This window comes from Poecilia reticulata, linkage group LG12 (assembly GCF_000633615.1).
Source record: "Poecilia reticulata strain Guanapo linkage group LG12, Guppy_female_1.0+MT, whole genome shotgun sequence".
Lineage (NCBI taxonomy): Eukaryota > Metazoa > Chordata > Actinopteri > Cyprinodontiformes > Poeciliidae > Poecilia > Poecilia reticulata.
The window spans coordinates 2,338,008-2,357,533 of NC_024342.1; the positions used below are offsets into that span (position 1 = coordinate 2,338,008).

Below are 19,526 nucleotides of genomic sequence, written 5' to 3' on the forward strand. Positions count from 1 at the left end.
GTGTGTGTGTGTGTGTGTGTGTGTGTGTGTGTGTGAGTGTGGTGGGGGGTGTCAGCATTGAGTAAATCATTAAACCAGTGCAGTGTTCATTCCCAGCACCTCCATTTGTGATTCTGCTGCATTTAATATCCCAAATGCTGGATTATTACTGCAGCTGAACAATCATCCACTTTGTTTACAAAAAAAAACAATAACTGCCTAACAGTTGTTATCAGTAATATTACTATATGCACACATGGACAAAATTGTTGGTGCTCCTCTGTTAAAGATAAAAAAATTAGAATAATCACAGTGGTCACTGAAATACCTCAAAACTGACAAAAGTAATGAATAAGAAAACATTTTATGAAAATTAACCAATAGAAATTAGAGATTGCTTTTAAATTGTGTTTCAACAGATTTATTTAAAAAATAACCAATGAAACAAACCTGGTCAAAAAATGTCAATGTCAATTTATTAATACAGTACATTATAACAGAAGCTGACCAAAGTCCTGTACAATTCAATGAAATAAAACAATACAAGAGCAAGAAAACTGTATTTAAAAGTAAGATTAAAACAAAACGCAAATATACTCACTAACTAAAATATAACAAAAACTCAGTTTTTTCTTATATTTTGAGTCATTCTAGAGAAAGATATTTCCTTCAATATGTCAACACATACAGAAAACATATATGATCAATATAACGCAATATAGAAGTGAGACAAATCATTCAGTGTAATTGTTTTTAAAGCTGTTTGAAATCCATTCTTCTGATGAATCTCCAGCATATTTAAGATGTTCCATGTGAACAGAACTATATAAAACTCCCAACTTCAAATAATGTGGACTTTTGGAAGTTTTATTCAACCTTTGACTGCATGTCTAGTTTGAAAATCATGAACATTAAAAAACAAAAAAAAAACACTTTGGCTGTTTTGAACTTTCTTATGAGTAATCTGAAACTAAACAAGAAATTTAATAACATTTATAACTATATTGTGTGCCAAAAATCTCAATAAACACTAAGCCAGGATAAGTTTGTTTCTTTTAGTTTGTTTTTAAATTTGATTATGTTGAACCATAATGTCTCATTTCATTGGTTGTCAGTAAATAAGTTTGTCTGTCTGAGTTGTTTCTGTAATATTCTTTTTTTCTGTCATAAGCAAGAGTACAGACAGTTTTGTCCACATGTATATGATTATCGTGCCCTGATATTTAAAATCCTTTATTTTATATCCAGTCTACCTGCTGTGGTCTGAAAAAGTCTTAATGCTCTTTCAAGGTTTTTCAAATGCGGCATTAAAACTAAAAATATGAATGTATTTTAATGCATAAGTAATGCATAACTGACTTAAACAAATTTGCTAGAAAAAAAAAAGCCCTTAAATTGTCTTTTCTTTCAGGACTGCTCTGTGCTTAGCTCCGTTCATTTAGTTTGAATAAAAGAAATTCTAACATGATTAATAATTCAAATACTAAATTATTAATCTCAGAACTCAAAATGGCATCTAAAGTGAAATAAATTTGGATTTAATCCAAATTACTGGAACAGAATTCTGTTTACTAGTAAAAGCTGATATTATTCACACACCTGATGTGATGCCTGACCTGCACATTACTGCAGCAGGAAGCTACGATAGCCAGGCAGCATTCAGACAGCCAACCCCCCATCACCCAGTATGTGTGTGTTTGTGTGTGTTTATCACTGTGTGCATCTCCATGGAGAACAGACTTGGTCGACAGAGAATGTGTTCCCGATACTGTTGCTGCCAGTCTCAGCTCTGATAAAACTCTTTAAACAGCCACCAGCTTTTAGAATACAAATTAAGGGAAGTAACAAAGAGAACTAAAAGATTGTGATTTTTCCGTTTTTAACAGAATCCCTGAAGACACACAGAACCGTAGAGGAGTTCGTTTTCATCGTCCCACTGAAATCTTTTTGTTCGCGTGGCTCGTTGTGTCGGAGTGGCAGAGAAATGAAGCCGACCCTGGAGTTGGATCTTCCCTTCCCGTCACAACTTCATCCGCTTGGTGAAGTAAACACATTGCTTTCCTCCAACAGTGGAAAGCAATGTGTGTGATCCACATGATCCACATGATCTAAATGATCTACACTCAAGCAGAGCCTTTGTAACCTCATGGTGCCGATTAAAAACACTGTAAGAGGTTCTTCCTCAATGTGGCGCCTTTTCTAACACTGTTTACTCTTTATCTACAGAATTTTAACAACATATTTTTCATTAAGACTTTAAGCTTTTCAGAACTGACTACCGTTGGAAAGTTTCACTCTTCAGCTGATTTTGGATAATAAATTCAATGGTCAATTAAAAGATAAGTCAATGAATTAGGAGATTTACAACCTATAGAAGTGCCAGACTTTCGGAGGGGCTGACAGGGCAGTAGCCCAGGGCTTCAGGTTTTGGGGGAGGGACGAAAGACTTTGAATGTTTTTGTAATAAATGCATGTTTTACATTGTACTTCATTTAAAAACTCCCAGGGTCAGATTAAGTGTTGTTTTGTTAAGATTGCTACATTTTGTTTAATGCTTACAAAACTCAAACATTTGAATATTCTGAACTTATAGTACACATTTTGGGAGCCGTCCAGTTAAAAACCCTGTTAATGTTTTTACAGCACAGTTGAACCCAGAGTGAGCGTCCTGTCGTTGTTTGAGTCTCTAAATGGATGTTGTTCGGGTTGTGTTGTGTTGTGTTGTGTTCTTTTCACGGCTCAAATGAAGCTGCACACGCAGGTTTTCATTGCTCAATCATTTTATTGTTGCCAGCTTCTTCTCAGCTTCCAGCCCAGACTGTTTACAATGGATGGTTGTTTGGAAGGTTCACAATGTGGATGTGATTTAAAAGGTTTAGTTTCAAACAACATAGTCAGAGCCGCTGACAGAATGAGAAAAGCTGCGTGTCTTTTTGTTATTCTGCTTTGATTAAAAAAAAAAAAAAAGAGTGGGAGATAAAGTGGGTGGTGAGATCTGTCTGACATGTAGTGATTTTCAGCTTTATTTCTATCACTGTGCATTCTGAGTCAGAACCAGTCAGGAAGTCCATAAAACTATACTCCAATAATGCGCTAAAACAATCTCCTTACAGTTTGTTATTTGACAGAAATCAAGATGGAAATTTAACAGTCGCCCAAATGGTCCAATAACCACTTGAAAGATGTGATTAAGCTGCATGTTCGGGTTGTGCGCTGCTGGAATAAGGCACTCCTGAATCAGAATAATAGAGAATAATGAACTTCAGGGACGTCATGATGCAAGCAGGCCCAGTGGAAGAAGTTAGAAGCTGTAAAACCTCCACATCCAGACTGATCAAGATCAACTTCTGACCCAGTGTTCTAAAGAATTATAATCTGCTCCACTGAGAGAGAGAAATGTAGCTGCCATGCTGTCATTCTCACCATCTGAGAAGGGAGTAATAAGCTTCACAGAAATGCCCCGATAAGCTGAATAGAGAGATCAGGAAATGTCATATCAGTCTGGTTTGGGGAAATAGGTGAATTTATCACCATGTAATGCTCTCCTCAACAATAGACACTGATTGCCACTTGCTGTTTTGAGAATATGTATTCTTATCTCATGGCATTTTTGTGAAACCAGACTGTCATGATTGCATTCCTGTTAGTTGACAATCACAGTGAACCAGTTGAAACGTTTTGTGAACCTGTCTGGAAGTTCTGTGTCGCTGCTGCTTTTCTCTTTAAGACGAGTCAAGGGAGGAAAGCTGGAATATATAAAAATTCCAGCTACTTTTTTTTAATCACTTTATTGCTTGCATCTCATCTGCTTAAAGTTGTTGTGGATTTTCAAGAAAATGCTGCAAATAATGCATAATGCACTGTGTTCAGGAAAACCTCTGAGGAGTGTCTTAGGAGGGACATTATTCAAACACCCAGGACAACGTAGGACAGCATATGATGCAGATTTGTATCTAGTAGCAGCTATTGTAGTGACCTTTGACATTAGCATATTTTCCACTGTACTTTAAACATGATAGATAAGAATTTCATTTATACAACAAATTGTCATTGTTGCTGTTGTTAGTACAGCTTCTGAAGACAGCAGCTAAAATTGCACAAAATAGAATAAAAAATAAATAAATTTGCTTAACGGCAACACAGCAACAATACCTGACATTTTTTGTTAGATTTTTCACCAGGATGAGATGTTTTTTTTTTTTTTTTTTTTGGCACCGACTCATCATCAGCACAGTAGATGTAACTAAGTAGCTAATCAACCACTGGTCTGTTCAGATGATCACTTATTAATAATTACATAATAAACATCAATCTTGAAAACATTAAACTGTAAAGGATTGAATGTCCTGCTCATTGTGTGGGAAACATTTTTCGTGATTTTTGGTCTTTAACTCTGTTACACTAGTGGAACTGTTGTCAGTCAGTTGCCATGGCAATGGCTCTATGTGTGGCGTTGTCAACACGGAGAGCGATAAAAAAGCATGTGGGTGGCTTTGATTTGTTCTTTAACATTTTCTCTGCATTATTTTCTCCTCAACGTGGCTCACGGTGCTGAGTGAATAATTCCGACATTTCCAGGTTGCTTTCTGTTAACTGAATCTCTCTAATGCGGCAAGTAAAGGAATCTTCTTTTTGCCCTCCATGCGCTAAATTTCCGGATATACGTAAAAGGAAACATGCAACGTGTCTGCAGAAATCCTGGGATGCTTTGCACACCTTTTACCTGAGTACCATATTATGATATTATGTTGTGGAACAGACAAATGCTTTAGACATAGCCCTATCCTTACGTCTTATGACGAGATCATATGATTTAGTTTTTTATTTTACCTACCATCTGAAATATATGTGCGTTCCCTCTGACTTGTAGGGCGCTAGCAGAAAACGCATCTCTGATTGACCTGTCATTCATCTCTGTCTGACCAACATGTGTAGCACTTTGGCTGCTGATAGATAAAAACAAAGCACCTTTCAATGCCAGGGGTGATTCACTGCTGCACATGTCATCTTAAGTTTCAAAATGGAAACTTAAGGGTTTCATTTCAAAATGGAAACTTAAGGGTTTCCATTTTGATGTGACAGCTCATAGGCTTGGAGCTTTGTATCTGTCAGAAGTGAGAAAGATGTAAGGCAAAAATAAATGTTTTCCTCAATTTGACATCTTAACTGTTTTGTAGCCTTTATGCACATTTAGAATTAGAAGCTAAAGTAGAAATGTGGCTCTTGTTGTTTTCTGACTAACAAGAAGAAGGTGGGCTGGTCAGGTGGAATCTTAATGAGAGGCTTTTGTTGTCCCTTCTTTTAGACTTCTTTCATTAGGGCCACACAACAAACTGAGCCGCCCTAATGATGCTGCGCAGCAGTTGGGCATTTTGTTATTGCTGCCAGCATGCAGGCTGTTTTTGGACTTCCAGAATGAATTAAAATGTCTTAAAATCCGACTGATGTCCTGAAATCAACTTGACCTTCCTGACTATAATCACTGGTACATGTTCCTTCTTTTTTTATCTACCTTTTAATGCACTGCTTCTGGTCATTACCAATGGTATAAACACACCAACGGAAGAAAAACATAACATTGTATTTTTCAGAGGTAAAAAAAAAAAAAGACACCATCAAAGGTTTTTCTGAAGCTATGCTTATTGAACTGAAAACAAACATTTACAATGGAGAAATAACATTTCTGATTATATTTTAACCTTCAGTTTTTGTTGGTGGATGATCTGCTCTATCAGCTTCCCCTTTGGGACTTTTACACTATTGGATTTAGTTCTGGACTTTGCATAGGTTGTCCCAAAACTTTAAAAACCTTACTGGTGTAGCAATTATTTTCCTTTGATTTGGTAAATAATTTTTTGTCATTTTGCTGCTGAAAAATTAAATCCATCTTAAATTGAAGCATCTTAGCATACCTTTCTGTCTGGTATTTTGAACTGTTCATGGCTTTATTCATATCATTGCTACACTTCCAGCTGTTAACTCAGAGCGTGATTCTACCACCACCGTACGCCTGTGTGTGACGTTTTTATACCAAACATATGTGTGTATATGCTACATATATACTTGCTCAATAAATTACAATATCGTTGAAAATCTCATTATTTTCAGGAACTCAGTTCACTAAGTGAAACACATTTACACTGAGATTGATGTTTTCAGACCTTTATTTCTGTTAAATATGAAGATATTCCACTGACAGCTAATGAAAACATGACATTTGGATTTGAATATTTCAGCAGGCCAATAAAAACATTTTTAACATTTAAAGGTGAGCTTAATTAAAAGCATGCTTACAGGTTGCCTCATTGGAAGTCATATTCAAATGTATTGAATATTAGAACTGTAGTTGGACCGTTTGTATTGCACGTTTCTGGTATGCCCATAAATCTGATGCACAACCAACATCCTCTAACAGCAACGATGGACCCTGAAGCTGCTTCTCCAGGCTCACTGAGGGTTAATTTCTGCTAGAAAAAATAATCGGATTGGATACTGGAACAGTTGTGTTCAGGTTGTGCTAAAGGTAGTTAGCCTATCAGTGAAGCTATTCAGGCCTAAAGTAGCATCCCAATGCTAAACATGTCAGCATCCACAGTCCACATTTCTAAGGAAGGATCAGGGCTTCCTGAAAACGGTTTTTGATTAAAATGCAATTAATTGTGATTAATTACTTACAGACCCTGCAAATAACTCGATTTAAAATTTTCAATCAAGTCCCACCGCTAGGTTCAATAAAATGGATTTTAAAGGGAAACAGTGTCCAGATGTAATACGGTCTTAAAAGGAAGAGCAGGTTTTCCACCATGGAGGATACAGACGTCGGTGCTGAAGGTCACACATTGACATCTGCTGTGTGACACGTCCAAACAGAGCGGCTGTAAATCATCCGTCCATGTCCGTGTGTCTGGGTTGAAACAACATTATAGAAATACTGCTGTTCATGTGAATGACTTGTTCATGTAGTGCATCAGAAAGGAACTACAGGGAACAGTCTGCTGATGCCTTCAGGATAATGAAGCATGAAATGGTGTTTGGTTTTCAAATGTCTACCTGCGAACAGCTCTGAAAAAACTCCTGGATGAAGCGTCCCAGAAGGGTAACCGCTCGTTCCTGATGAGAGAGATGACTCAACAGCTAAGCAATAAAACGAAAATCTCCCCGGATCGGTTTCAGTCCAGAACCACCGACAGGGAATATCAGTGGAATCAGCTTCTCTTGCAACAGAGAAGCTTTTTTTGGTTCTTGAGTTAAAGTGCAGGTTGCTTGTTGCAGCTTTCACAAAACGTGGCATAACAGCAGATAAACCTGTTGTTAAGCCCTGTGGGGGTTTCACTTTATCAATGGGATTTAGCAGCAGAATAAATTAATAATCACCAGCCACTTCAAGGAGCAAAACGCTGGAAGCAATGTTGTATGGTCCCTGATGGACTGATGCGGTTCTTCATTTTTATCCTCTGTCAATTCATATTTGCTAACTAAGTCAGATGTTTATTAGCTGTGTTTCCATTGACCATAAAATTGCGCAATTTGACATTTCAAAAATAAATTTGCTCAATGGAAACACGCCAATTTTGCAAAAATGTGTTTTTCGATAAAATGTTTTGGCGCTGGGATGAGATGTTTCTATTTGGCCGTATCGCAATTGGTGTATTCCGCAAAACTGCAAAGGAAAGACTTTTTTTCATCACACCAGTCACATGATCAATGAAGAAAATAACAGGAAGTGGTAGGAAGATCACGGCACAGCATGTTTTTTAATGACTTATGTGAACAGACTTATTCACATGTGATTTTAATTATGTTTCTTCTTTAATTCAAACAGCATAGTTGTGAAATTGTGTTTCTTTTTCAACATTACCAGAATATTAACAAACATTTTATCTCATTCATGATGCAAATGCCACTACTGTGAAGAGTTTTTTGCAATGTTTTTATGCTGTTGTTGCTGATTATATCTAGTTTTAGAAATTAAAGGCCAATGTAACAAAAGGTCCTCCAGAAATGGGTGACATTTGACAACATTCAAGGTCTGGTCATATAGAGGTGCTTTTGATTTAAAAAAAAAAAAAGGCATTCACTTCCTCACAAGATCAAACACAGATGTGATTTCTGCCTCTATCTTTTACCAGGACATTATAGGTAGCATCACAACAAGAATCCTATCATTGTAAAGCATCTCTGGTGTAACTGAAAGGAAGAATCTGCACAATGCAGTGCAGAGAGTTTCTATTTTTCTCCCTCTTCTTGAACACAATTTGTAAGACAAGATGTCCTCAGTAGTTTGGGAGAATATCTCTCACCTCTCTGATACAATCTAAGTTAGTAAAGATGTTCAATCAAATCCAAGTCTGCACAGTTGCTCATCTGGATGACAGAAGCATCTTTTTGTTTCCACAGAAATCTTAATATTAGTCGTGGGACTCGAGTAAAATTGTTAATCGAGGTAATTGCAGGGTTTGTAATTGATTGTGTTTAAATTGAAAACTATTTATGGACAAAATGAACAAAATTTTAAATAAAAAAATTCCTCTTCTGCAAAATTATTGAATAAATATAGATATGAGCTCAACAAGAAAGATGTTTATAATCTGTTAATTATGTCATTAAACTATCAGATTGGTGCAAAGTGCTGCTCTACCCATTCAGCTTTCAACCTGATAATCATTTAGAAATATAGACGCTGACATTAGTGTTGGGGACACATGTTGCTACGTGGTTAGCACCGAGATACTATTTTAGGCTAGAATAGCTTCGCTGCTATGCTAGCTCCTTTTAGTACAACTTGAACACAATGGTCTTTTCCAGCGTCCAATCAGATTGTTTACTGGAGCTAAGATGAACCCCCAGTGAGTCCACAGAAGCAGCATTGTCATCCATCACTGTAGTTAGTGAATGTGCGTCACATTTACAGACGTACCAGAAACGTGAACACCAAGGTTCTGTCCCGAAACCTATGTGAAAAAACATTTTAAATTCATTACGATTTATGTAATTAAGTGAAATAACTCCCGACCTTCATTAGCTATAAGTTTTTCTTAAAATGATTAGGAGTCAAACCTCTCAAATCATCTCCTTGCACTTCTAATAAATAAATAATTAAATCTCATTGAGCTTTATTATCTTCAAGCAGATCATAGTTTGGACTTGGACTACACTTCAATTCAATTTTCTGAATTGTTTTTTGTAAAATAAATAGCGTAGCAGTCATGGAACTAAACAACTTAATCAGCACTATGTAAATTTACATAATACAGATAAACAGATGATCCTCTTGTTCTGCTCCGTCAGCATGTAACTTCCTTTCCACTCGGGCTCATCATGTGGCCAAGTGCACTGGCAGATGTTTTCAGAATAACAACAGTTATTCATGACGTTTGCCATGTAGAAATTATATTTCTACATGGCAAATAATGCAGGTGTAGTAGAGTGAATATATGTAGTCCTTTCCTATCAAGCTGTCTGATGTAATTTGCTCCCAATCTCAAGTTATTAGCTTAAATGTCTCTCGGTTGGGAAGTGGATATTTCTGGTAATTCATTTATAGGAAGTCTTTTTTTTTTTTTTGCTCAACGTTTAAATCAGAGCTGCATTTGTCTTATCATCTCATCTCAGATTTGTTGCTGCTTCTTTCTAGTTCTGCAGCCTGAGCGGTTTGTTAGAAGGCGAGCAGAGAGTTAATTTCCTCTCGGCTTGATGGCTGCGATTGCTGCTATCAGTTCAACAAAGCAATTTTAATGAGATCCAAAGGTTTGAAATAAGATCTGAAACTCCTCTGATATTGTTTTTCTCTCTTTGCCTTTTAATTGGCAGACTTTTTGAGAGAGCAGAGTGCCCCACAACTCTTCTCCTCTCTTTCACCACACTCCATCATTCCTGTGTTGTTTTTCTTCCCACCACTAATTTGATCTCAGCTAAATGTTTGAAGACTCCAACTAAAATCTAACTCCTAACTATCTGTGAGGCTGCTCAGCATCTGGGCTTCGATTATTCATCTGATGACTGAACCCAGTTAGTCACGCGTCACAGAGGCTACGTGATTAATCGACACTTGCCTCGCCTTGTTTGCATTGTGAAGTTACGTCCTGAAGCTCATCGGTCTGAAGAGAGAGAGAGAGAAAAAAGAATCCTACATTCGGTAAACTTCATTTTTGCATCACGGGGGAAAGGCAGCAACATCCATCTTTTTTATTGTCTAATAATGTTGCAGCTTCATTTGTTTTGCACGTTACAATATTAAAACCACATTAAAAGCTCGTTTTGATTCCGTCTAAACAAGCCCTCCATCCGGCGCTGTCTGTCTGCGTCTGTGTGTCCCTCTCATTAGACATCATTGTTAGCTCGGTTCTAAGGCAGAAATATGGCCATAAATAAGGTAATTGGGATGAGCGTAGCAACAAAACAAAGGCTCAGTAAATGCAAATGGACTCACACAGGAGACCAATTAAGGACTAAAGGATTGTCAACCAATGACTTCCTAGAAAATTCTGTCAGCACTGTAAAGCAAATGAGATCGCAGATGTAGAGTTCAGGCAACAAACTGACACCGCAGTCTGACAGGGTCGACTCACCCACAGTGGGAAAGGGAAGCGCTTTCTTATTATGTTTTTCTTTTTTTTATCACAATATCTTGGAAAGCTAACTACGACAGTGTAAGGGCCAGACTATGGGGGGTGTTTAAAAAATAAATAAATAAATAAATGAACGAAAAACGTCAGAATAAAGACACAAAGAGACCAACGTCAGAATAAAGACACAAACGTACCAGAAGAAAGTTGTAAAATTACTAGAAAAAGTGGTTTTAATGAGCAAAATGTCATCTGTCCTGACCGGCTCGTCTTTAAATAGACTCAAGTTGTTCAAAGTCCTGATACTGATGATAATTTGATGAAACTAAAAGATTAAACATGTCCGATGAGTAAAAATATACCAAAACCAATGTGGACTGTTACAAGATGTTTAACTGTCCACATTTTAATTATTTTAATTACTAATTCATTCTACTGATATTATGAATTTATTCTGGTAATATATTTAGTTTATTCTCATATTTTTTTACTTTGGGGACATTATGAGTTTATTCTCATGTTAGTCTGCCTTACTTTCTTATGACTTAATTCTTGTAATATTCTGACTTTCTGCTCATGATATTTATACTATGAATTTATACTTATATTATTATGCCTTTTTTCCTCTTATTAATACTTTACTCATATGAGTTTTTTCACATAATACAACTTTATGGTCATCAAACTTTTCTCTTGTATTTTATGACTTTTTTTGTCTCATATTATCACTTTATTCCCATCACACTATGATGTAATCCTCCTTACGCTTTGTCTTTATTTTTGTAACATTTATTGTGATCTAATAATATTATGACATAATTCTGATGTCACTAACACATGCAGGGTTGTATCATAATGCAGAATTTTTTCAGAAAATGACTTTTTGAGGCAATAATTCCTGCTTCAAACACCATTCATCACCAGCACTGTGAAAGCACTAAATCTAAATGTTGTATTTGTCTAAAGACATTAACATCAGCCATTGTTTAAGTCTAACATCCAGATTTAAAGCAACAAAGAGAAAAATGCTCGCTGATTTGAGCGTCCTCTGACCTTAGAGGGATAAATCATGAAAAACATTAGATCTGCTTGTTAGTTACAATAAAAGGTGATCTGAGATCTCATTTTTCAGGAAGAAGGGAAAGCTGGCAATAAAGATAAAAATGGATGAGATGGGCCCAGTCGAGCTTTTCTAAATGGCTTCTCTGTAGTCAGAATCAAACTGCTTAGCAAAGAGATTACAGCTCCAGTCAGCAGTTTGCATAGCCTCCTTATGGGTCCAGTGATGTAGACATTTTGAATTTTTAATGGTTTATTAAAACTGTTTTTATACCCGGTTGAGATATATGCATAATATTGAGTCTAAACTGATAAAAGTCTAATTATCGGAGAAGGTATTGCTTATCAGCCTTTAAAGCAGGGCGTCAAACTCATTTTCTTTTTGGGCCACATCAAAAATCTGAAAGTCCTTAAAGGGCCGGTTGTGCCAGAATATATTGATAAAACCCAGTAAGCTGTGAAAATATTAATAAACAGCTGTTTGTTTCAGCATTTAATAATATTGAACATCTTTTCACATTGATCAGTCCATCCAGGATTTTGTGATTGTTTTTTTGCAATCAAAATCAGAGATTTTTTGGTGCCAATTTCTAAATATTTATAAGGAATTTTTCACGATATTTGTGCTAATGTGACTTTTTATTAATCACCTTATGAATCACTTGACATCGCTGAGGCGGCAGTCACTTAAACCCAATGGTCTTGGTCAATTTTCAGAAAAATTTGCAGTAAAATCAGAGAAAAAAAAGAGGGGATCTGTTGATTTTATGACTTAAAACCCTATGGTGTGCCAGATTTGGCCCCTGGGCCTTGAGTTTGTAATTTAACTGCCAAAAGGTTGTAGATTCAGGAATCAGGTTCCAGGTTTTCCAGACTCAAATTGTCTTGATCCAAGATTAATTGGAGACTGACTAACTAGTCTTAATATCAATAATAAAACATATATATTTTATTAAACTGATTTCAGGATTGCTTTGGAACGAAGATCAGATGAGCACTTCAAATATTTTCAGGAGTCAGAATGGTGTCACTCAGAGGAATTGTAAGTTGTGGATCTGTGAAAAAGGAGCAGAATCCCAGATAAAGCTAAGCAATGAAGAGAACTCACAAAAAAAGTGTCAGAACTTTTTCTGAAAATGTTCTGCCATCATAAAGCTGGGTAACAAAGTCGTGTAATCCGGCATTGTGTGGAAGTAGAGGACGAGTATTAATAGGTGCGCCTGTTTCTTGCCTCTGCACATCAGAGGCACGTCGTGCGTTGAAAGAAAACCGCCATCACGCTTTCATTAATTGGCCTAACGTTTCATAGGCGTAGGGAAATAAGCTGCTTTGGTAAATAATGCTCCTGCATCTCCCTCTCTCGCAACTGATTCTGTAACATGCACCATTTGATCTGAAGCTAAGTGAGCCGGCTAATGTTTTTTTTTTTTGGTTGTTAAAAGGAATGTCAAAGAATTCCACATCAGAGGTATCACAACCCACAAACACCATATGTGAGGCACATATGGTGCAAGATTTATGCTGAGATCTACTCAGATGTTGCAGGATTGACCCAATAACAACATCACTTAACTGACAGACGCTCTGTCCACAATGATTAGGCTTCACTCATCAGACAGAACTACTCTCTGATGATCAGCTCGAGTTAGTAACTCCATTCTTAAAATGGAGAAAAAAGTCAATAAAATGATAGCGGCAAAGTATCCCCCAAAATGCCTCATATGTAGCTGCTCCCAAGTAGGCGGGGCTTGTCGCTCTAACACTGAATAAGACATCGATTTCTCCTCTGATTGGCTGATACATGATGAGGATTAGCACCATGTCTGAATTATGATACAACAGCAGGTGATGATGCTAAGCTGTTCAGTGGTTAAAATAATTTTGTTATTTTATAAAAGTCTAATTTGGGCATGGCTCTTGTAATGGATGTAGTGTTGATTAACCCTCTGATTTTTAAAAAAGTTTTCTCTGCAAAGAAGTTGGCAAATTCCTGTCAGGTTTGACTGCAGGTGGTTCCATCACTGGAGGGTTTGTGAGCCTGTTGACTGCTGCTGATAAAACTCAAATATTGTTAATGTTTTCGTTTATGATTTCTGCTAAGAACAGTTCCCTTGCATGTTTTCGTGTGGTTAGCTACGCAGTCTTCCTTTATAAATTTCATAATAAATGTGTAGTTGAGTTTTAGTTTAGTTTAGTTTACGTTCAACAAAGTCGTCTTGCTGATCTGTTTGCACATATCTCCATGGAGACTTTGTTCCTAACAGACAGAACCTTCACATTAATGGGAGCAATGATACTTTAAATTTTAGAATGGATGTTATCTACCAACTCATCTACATGGTTACAGTATCAGGGTGAGGAGGAAGAGTATAGCTGATTAGAAGTTTCTGCTGAAATAGACAAAGATTTGCACACATTTGTAATGGAAAGAAACTCAAGGCAGAAAATTAGTTATTAGAATCACCAGTATTCATTCACACTAATGGGTCTGTGGGATCTGAGAGGATCTAGTTTAGGATTTCTATGCTGATGTTTCCTCTATAGAAATTTCTTGAAGCTGTGTTTTTGGTTTTGCTTCTATGCTTCGTTAAACGATTGGAAGTTGAAGCGGCAAAGAGAACTCATTGGGCTTTACATATACTCTTACATATGCTTTTTTTTACATTAACGAACAGGTCCAAAGTTGTTGTTTTTTTATATATATCTCAAGATGTAAAGGGACAGAAAAAACTCTTGTTGACAGCTCAAAAACCTTTCACTGCATCTATTTTAAAGCGACATGGAGAGAGCTTCTGGAGGTCTTAATGGAGTTTATGAATTGTGTAAAACTCGACGACTCCAACCTTTTAAAAGCCTTCCTCCATTTTAAGGAAGCCTGCTGTTTGTTGTTGAAAGGGTGAGAGAAAAGACGCGGGGTGTGTGTGAATGCGTACATACAGGAGGTTTGTGTGTGCGTGTGTGGGTGTGTGTGTGTGTGTGTGCGGGCGTGTGCGTGTGTGCGTGTGGGGGTGTGCTGTTTTGAACCAAGCTGCTGGAGATGGCATTTTAGAATGCACGGCAGAGCGGTTTCCCTGTCTATGCTTTTCTTTTTCGTATTTTTTTTTTACACCTTCTTGCTCCCACACGTGGGGTTGACTCCTGTCATGCTCTACTGCCTGGTTTCCGTGCTGCGCTGTGTGTGTGTTTGTGTGTCTGTGTGTATAATCAGTGTGTGTTGAATGTGGAGTAAAGCTCATCTAGGCTCTGGCTGCTCTGTCTGTATACATGGCATCATTTATGAAAAGTTTCAACCAGCTTAAACCTTTTGATTTTTTTGCATGATTTCAGCCACAAACTGCAGTGTGTTTTATTGGATGTTTGTGAACACAAATTGGTATATATTTAGGAAATTAATAAAAATGGTACAATGATTGCCCAGTACTTTTAAAACCTGCTTTTGTTACCATTATGCATCCTCTGAGGTATTTCTCTACCAGCTTTGTACAGACGGACATTTTAGCCCGTTCTTCTTTGCAACATTGCTCCATCTTCCTTAGATTGGATGCTTCTGTTAATATGTGTTTTTAAGTTTTGGCCACGTGTTCTTAATTGGATAGAGGTCTGGACTTTAACTGGGCCACCCTGGTGGAATTGCTGTGATCTAAACTATTCTTTTGTAACCCTGGATGTATGTTCTGTTGCCGTCCTGTCCTCTGACTCGAGTATTTTCCTCCTCTTACAGGTTTTATATCAGAGAATGCTTTGTATTTGGTTCCATCCATCTTCATATCACCTGGATTAGATTTCCTTGTCTCTGCCAAGAAAAGCGTTCCCACTACATCATGTTCTTACTGTGGGGATGGGAGTGTTCAGTGTTATATGTCACGTTAGATTTATGCCTTCTTTAAAGTTTTGATCGTTGAACAAAAAGAGTACTTTTATGTCTGATTTGATTACAGCACTTTCTGTGACTTGTGCCAAACTAGAAACAGGCTTTCTAATGGCTTCCCTTGTGTTGAGGGACAGCCTGGGAAGATTCATCTGCTTAAAGACGAACCAAAATATGATTATTCTTGAACATGTTTAATCCTTTTCTAGGCTAAAGAAGGTTCTAATATTCCTTTAGCCTACGAGAACATTCCTTAGCCATCAATAGCTTTCTTTGGTCTTCTAAACCTTCCTTTAGAATTGTAGATCTATCTTTACCTTTCTAGAACATTCTTTAGCATTCTAGAGCTTTCTAGGACTTCCTTTAGCATTGAGCACTTTGTTGCATGTTCTTAAATGTTCCACAGATTACTAATTGCATACATTTCTCATGACAAATTCCTTCATTTCCCATAATCCAGATGGATGCCAACAAGTTTGACCAGCAAGTTTGAGCAGCTAGCTGGACGCGTTGCTCTGTTTCGTCTCCACCAGGAGAGACACCGGACATCAGACCTTACTCTTTAAGGCATTTTAGTTATTTCCTGTCTTGCCACTTGTCCTCAGCCTTTGATTTCCTTTTCTTCTCAGATAAAGAAGTCCCCACAGTCCCTCTCTCAATTCAGTCTCCAGTGTTGACAACAGCCGGCATAAGGGAAGACGGATCTAAAGGTAAAACTTCCAGCCTCGCAGCAGGAGGTTTCCTGCACTCTGTGCTGGCCCAAAGAGGACGCCTCTTCTCCAAGAAAGGGGAGGTCGTCCCCTCTGCGCTGCCCCAGAATCTGCTTCCTCTCCTGGGCAGAGGACTCAGTGTCAACTCCGTCCATGGAAGCAACTCCCAGGAGCATCAAAGCGAGGGATTACCGACAAGGGCAAAGTCCCCAGCATCAGCTGCAGCGTCTGGCCAGGGCAGCCGTCCAAGCCAACTGCCGTCCACAGACACACACTCTCAGCTGCCTCACACAAGGACACACACACCTGAGCCAGAGGCGGAAATAACCACTGTACCAGACGTGGACACTGAAACGCCTTTATCAAGTATGTGTCATAGTTAAACTGACATTCTGTCTGAAATACTTAAATGAAATTGTATTTTTTCTTCTTTCAAGTTTTGGAAAATGTTGCGTCTGAATGTTTGTGTTGCAGCAATTTGTGCGCTATTTATTAGCCCAGCAAACCTTAAGAACATGGAAGAGACTCAGGACAAAAGACACCGTTTGAAGTTAAATGATATTTTTGCAACAATAAATACCGTGGGTATCTGAAAATGTTTTTGAACACAATTTTCTTTCATTCTTTCAATGTTGGTTTTCCTATGAAGTGTCAGTTTGAATTTCCTTTTGAAAGAAAGACAGTAATATCTCCAGTGCCCTTCTAAACCTAAAAAGCTGTTTTATTCTGTTATTATCATCTGAGCATAGCTAACCTTTACTATTTACATTAAGAGGTCCGCTATTTAAATCTTGTGCTTTTAATATGGCGTTTTGGTTCAGTTTGTAGAGAAATATGACCTTTTTTAACCAGGAAAGCAAACTATCAGTCACTTTCTTCTTGGATTATTTGCTTTCAAACCAAAATTTGCTTTTTCATACTACAAAAATATCTAAAATGTACTAGTTTAAGTGCTAAAATAATATATACTACCAAACATTAAAAATCAGTGACATAATCAGTATTAAAATCTGTCTAAATTCAGTCCAAATGATAATTCTCCCCCTATCCTGTTGTATATTTTTGTTAGATGCTTAAAGAAACCAGATAATTTAGCATAGTTCTCAAAATTAATAGTTACTAATTGTCTATCAGATTAAAGCCTTGAATTCTGATATGTCAAATTGATCATCAAACTGAGAGGAAAACTCACCAAAACACACTAAGTTCAGTGTTTTTTCTTTAAACTCAAGGAGCATCAAACCCAGTGTAGTTTCATAATTTGAATCTTTTATTGTTTAAACCTAAATGATGAAACTGAACAACATTTATCCTCATACAATAATGCATGATGGGAAAACCTCAGTTGGAGGAAAATACTACATTTCCTCAGTTTTCATGACATGTAGATGTAAGTGTGCATTACTCTGCACTAATCCACATGAAATGTATGTAAACTGAGGGGAACTTTCATTCATTCTCACTGAAAAATAAAACAACGTTCAACCAGAAACATTTGTTGCAACCTCATCTGACCCAGTGATTGTGGTCAGTCCCTGAACTCAGCACCGTGAGCCGACAGCTTCTGGAGAAGGAGTTGTCATGAGGGCCTGATCAGCCAATTAGAAGTGCTTAGGGAAATTGATGGTCTTCTCAGTCAACCTTTGAGGAAAAAAATAACTAAATATGTATCATTTTTTCTGCTTCAGTCAAATATAAACAAACTACCAATGTTGATAAATCTTTCTACACGCTGAAGCTGTTTCATATTCAAGGTTTTCAATCAAATCGTAACTGAATAAAATTATTAAAGTCCATATTTCAAAGTTTTAAGTAGACCAATCATTGGTGATTCTATTTTAAGCTTTCAAAATTTCTAAATTAGCAAAACAACATCAGGTCACTCAACTAAGAGATACTTTGACAGACACAGTTGTCTGTCAAAGTATAATGTTGGTTCCTTCAACATTATGTTAAGGAACCACGACATCATTACATCATCAGATCATCAGATCATCACCTTCCTAAAATAGTAAAAAAAAAAAAATTGCCTAAAAGAACAAAGTGTTGATTTTTATTTTATTTATTTATTATTTACAAAAATCACTTTTGGAAAAAAAAATCACTTTTAGGAAGGTAATGATTAAGAATGCACCAATTGAACTTTTCTGCCGATTACTGATCTTTAAAAAGCCTGACCTGCCGATTGTGATTTGACCTTTTGTTTTGATCAAAATCTTTAACAAAATCCGTTTACATTTGGTTAATAATCTGACAAAATGCAAAACTATTTAGCTTTTGACAAATACTGTATCAGTATGAAATGGAAATGCAATTTTTTTAGAAATGAATGTTTCAGCTTAACTAGAAACAAATACAACTTTAGGTATTTAAGAAAAGAAAGGTTTAAAAATAAATATTAAACTGAATTGTAATGTAATAATGAAGTGAAGTGCAAGAATCCTAATGAGGAGAGGCTTATGTCACTCAGTCCAGCAGGGAGCTTCCTTAAAGCCTGGGAGAGAAGAAGAAGAGTGGCTATTTACCCTGAGCCTGCTAACGCCCTGGAGACCTGGCTGCACCTTTTTCTTGCATACTGCTTAAAATCCTTGTAATTTCTGTCTTTAATTACACACAGTAGGGATTTCCAGAGTGGTTCCAGTTAGAATGCCATTAAAAGGGATTACAAGCGAATTCAACGTGGGGGGAAATAATCTGAACTCTCTGCTCTCTCCTCCAGCTGCATCCAGCTGCATGGTGAATTTCTCCGACCCAGAGGGATACATAGACTCCTCTGACAACCCGCCTCTGCCCGACGGCCTTTTCCTGCACTGCACCTACACCGTGACCGTTTACACCGGCTACGGCGTGGAACTGCAGGTGTGTGCGAGTCCCTCAGGGAAATCCCACTGCACGGAACTGCAGCCAGACTGGGACGTGTTCGCAGCCCGCAACAGCATCTGGTTATCACAACTAGAGAGACTTTAATGGAGGATGCTGCTGCAGTGTTTGTGCTCTGGTCGTTATGTTGGATGCCTTTAGTCTGGAGGCTGACTTCTGCCTCCTGGTGGCGGCTTGGCGTTTTTGAATCAGCCAAGCAAGACGGGCAGAAACTGGAATTCCTCAAATGGAAACATTTGATGAAGGGATTCTGTAGATCCGGTTCGAATGTCACAAACATGAGTCATTTCTGACCAGTTGTAAATTAGGTTTCCTATTTGGGAAAGGTTGACTGTCTTAAAGGGGCAGGATTGTGCAAAATCTTTTTTTCTTTTTTTTTTTTTTAGCTTTATATCATATTATTATGTTATTTCCTGTTGCCATGATTCTTCTGTGCATGTTTGAAGAATCCTTGAGTTTCTCATA

General features: G+C 37.3%; 1 protein-coding gene across 1 annotated transcript in view; it reads left to right on the top strand.

Annotated features, from left to right (window-relative positions):
• sez6l (seizure related 6 homolog (mouse)-like) overlaps positions 1 to 19,526 on the top strand; it is a 62,370-nt gene that overhangs the window by 23,556 nt on the left and 19,288 nt on the right. Inside the window, exons 2-3 of the mRNA XM_008423199.2 lie at positions 16,101 to 16,547; positions 18,901 to 19,040. Coding sequence (XP_008421421.2) covers positions 16,101 to 16,547; positions 18,901 to 19,040 — 587 coding nt within the window. The remainder of the gene's footprint in view (positions 1 to 16,100; positions 16,548 to 18,900; positions 19,041 to 19,526) is intronic.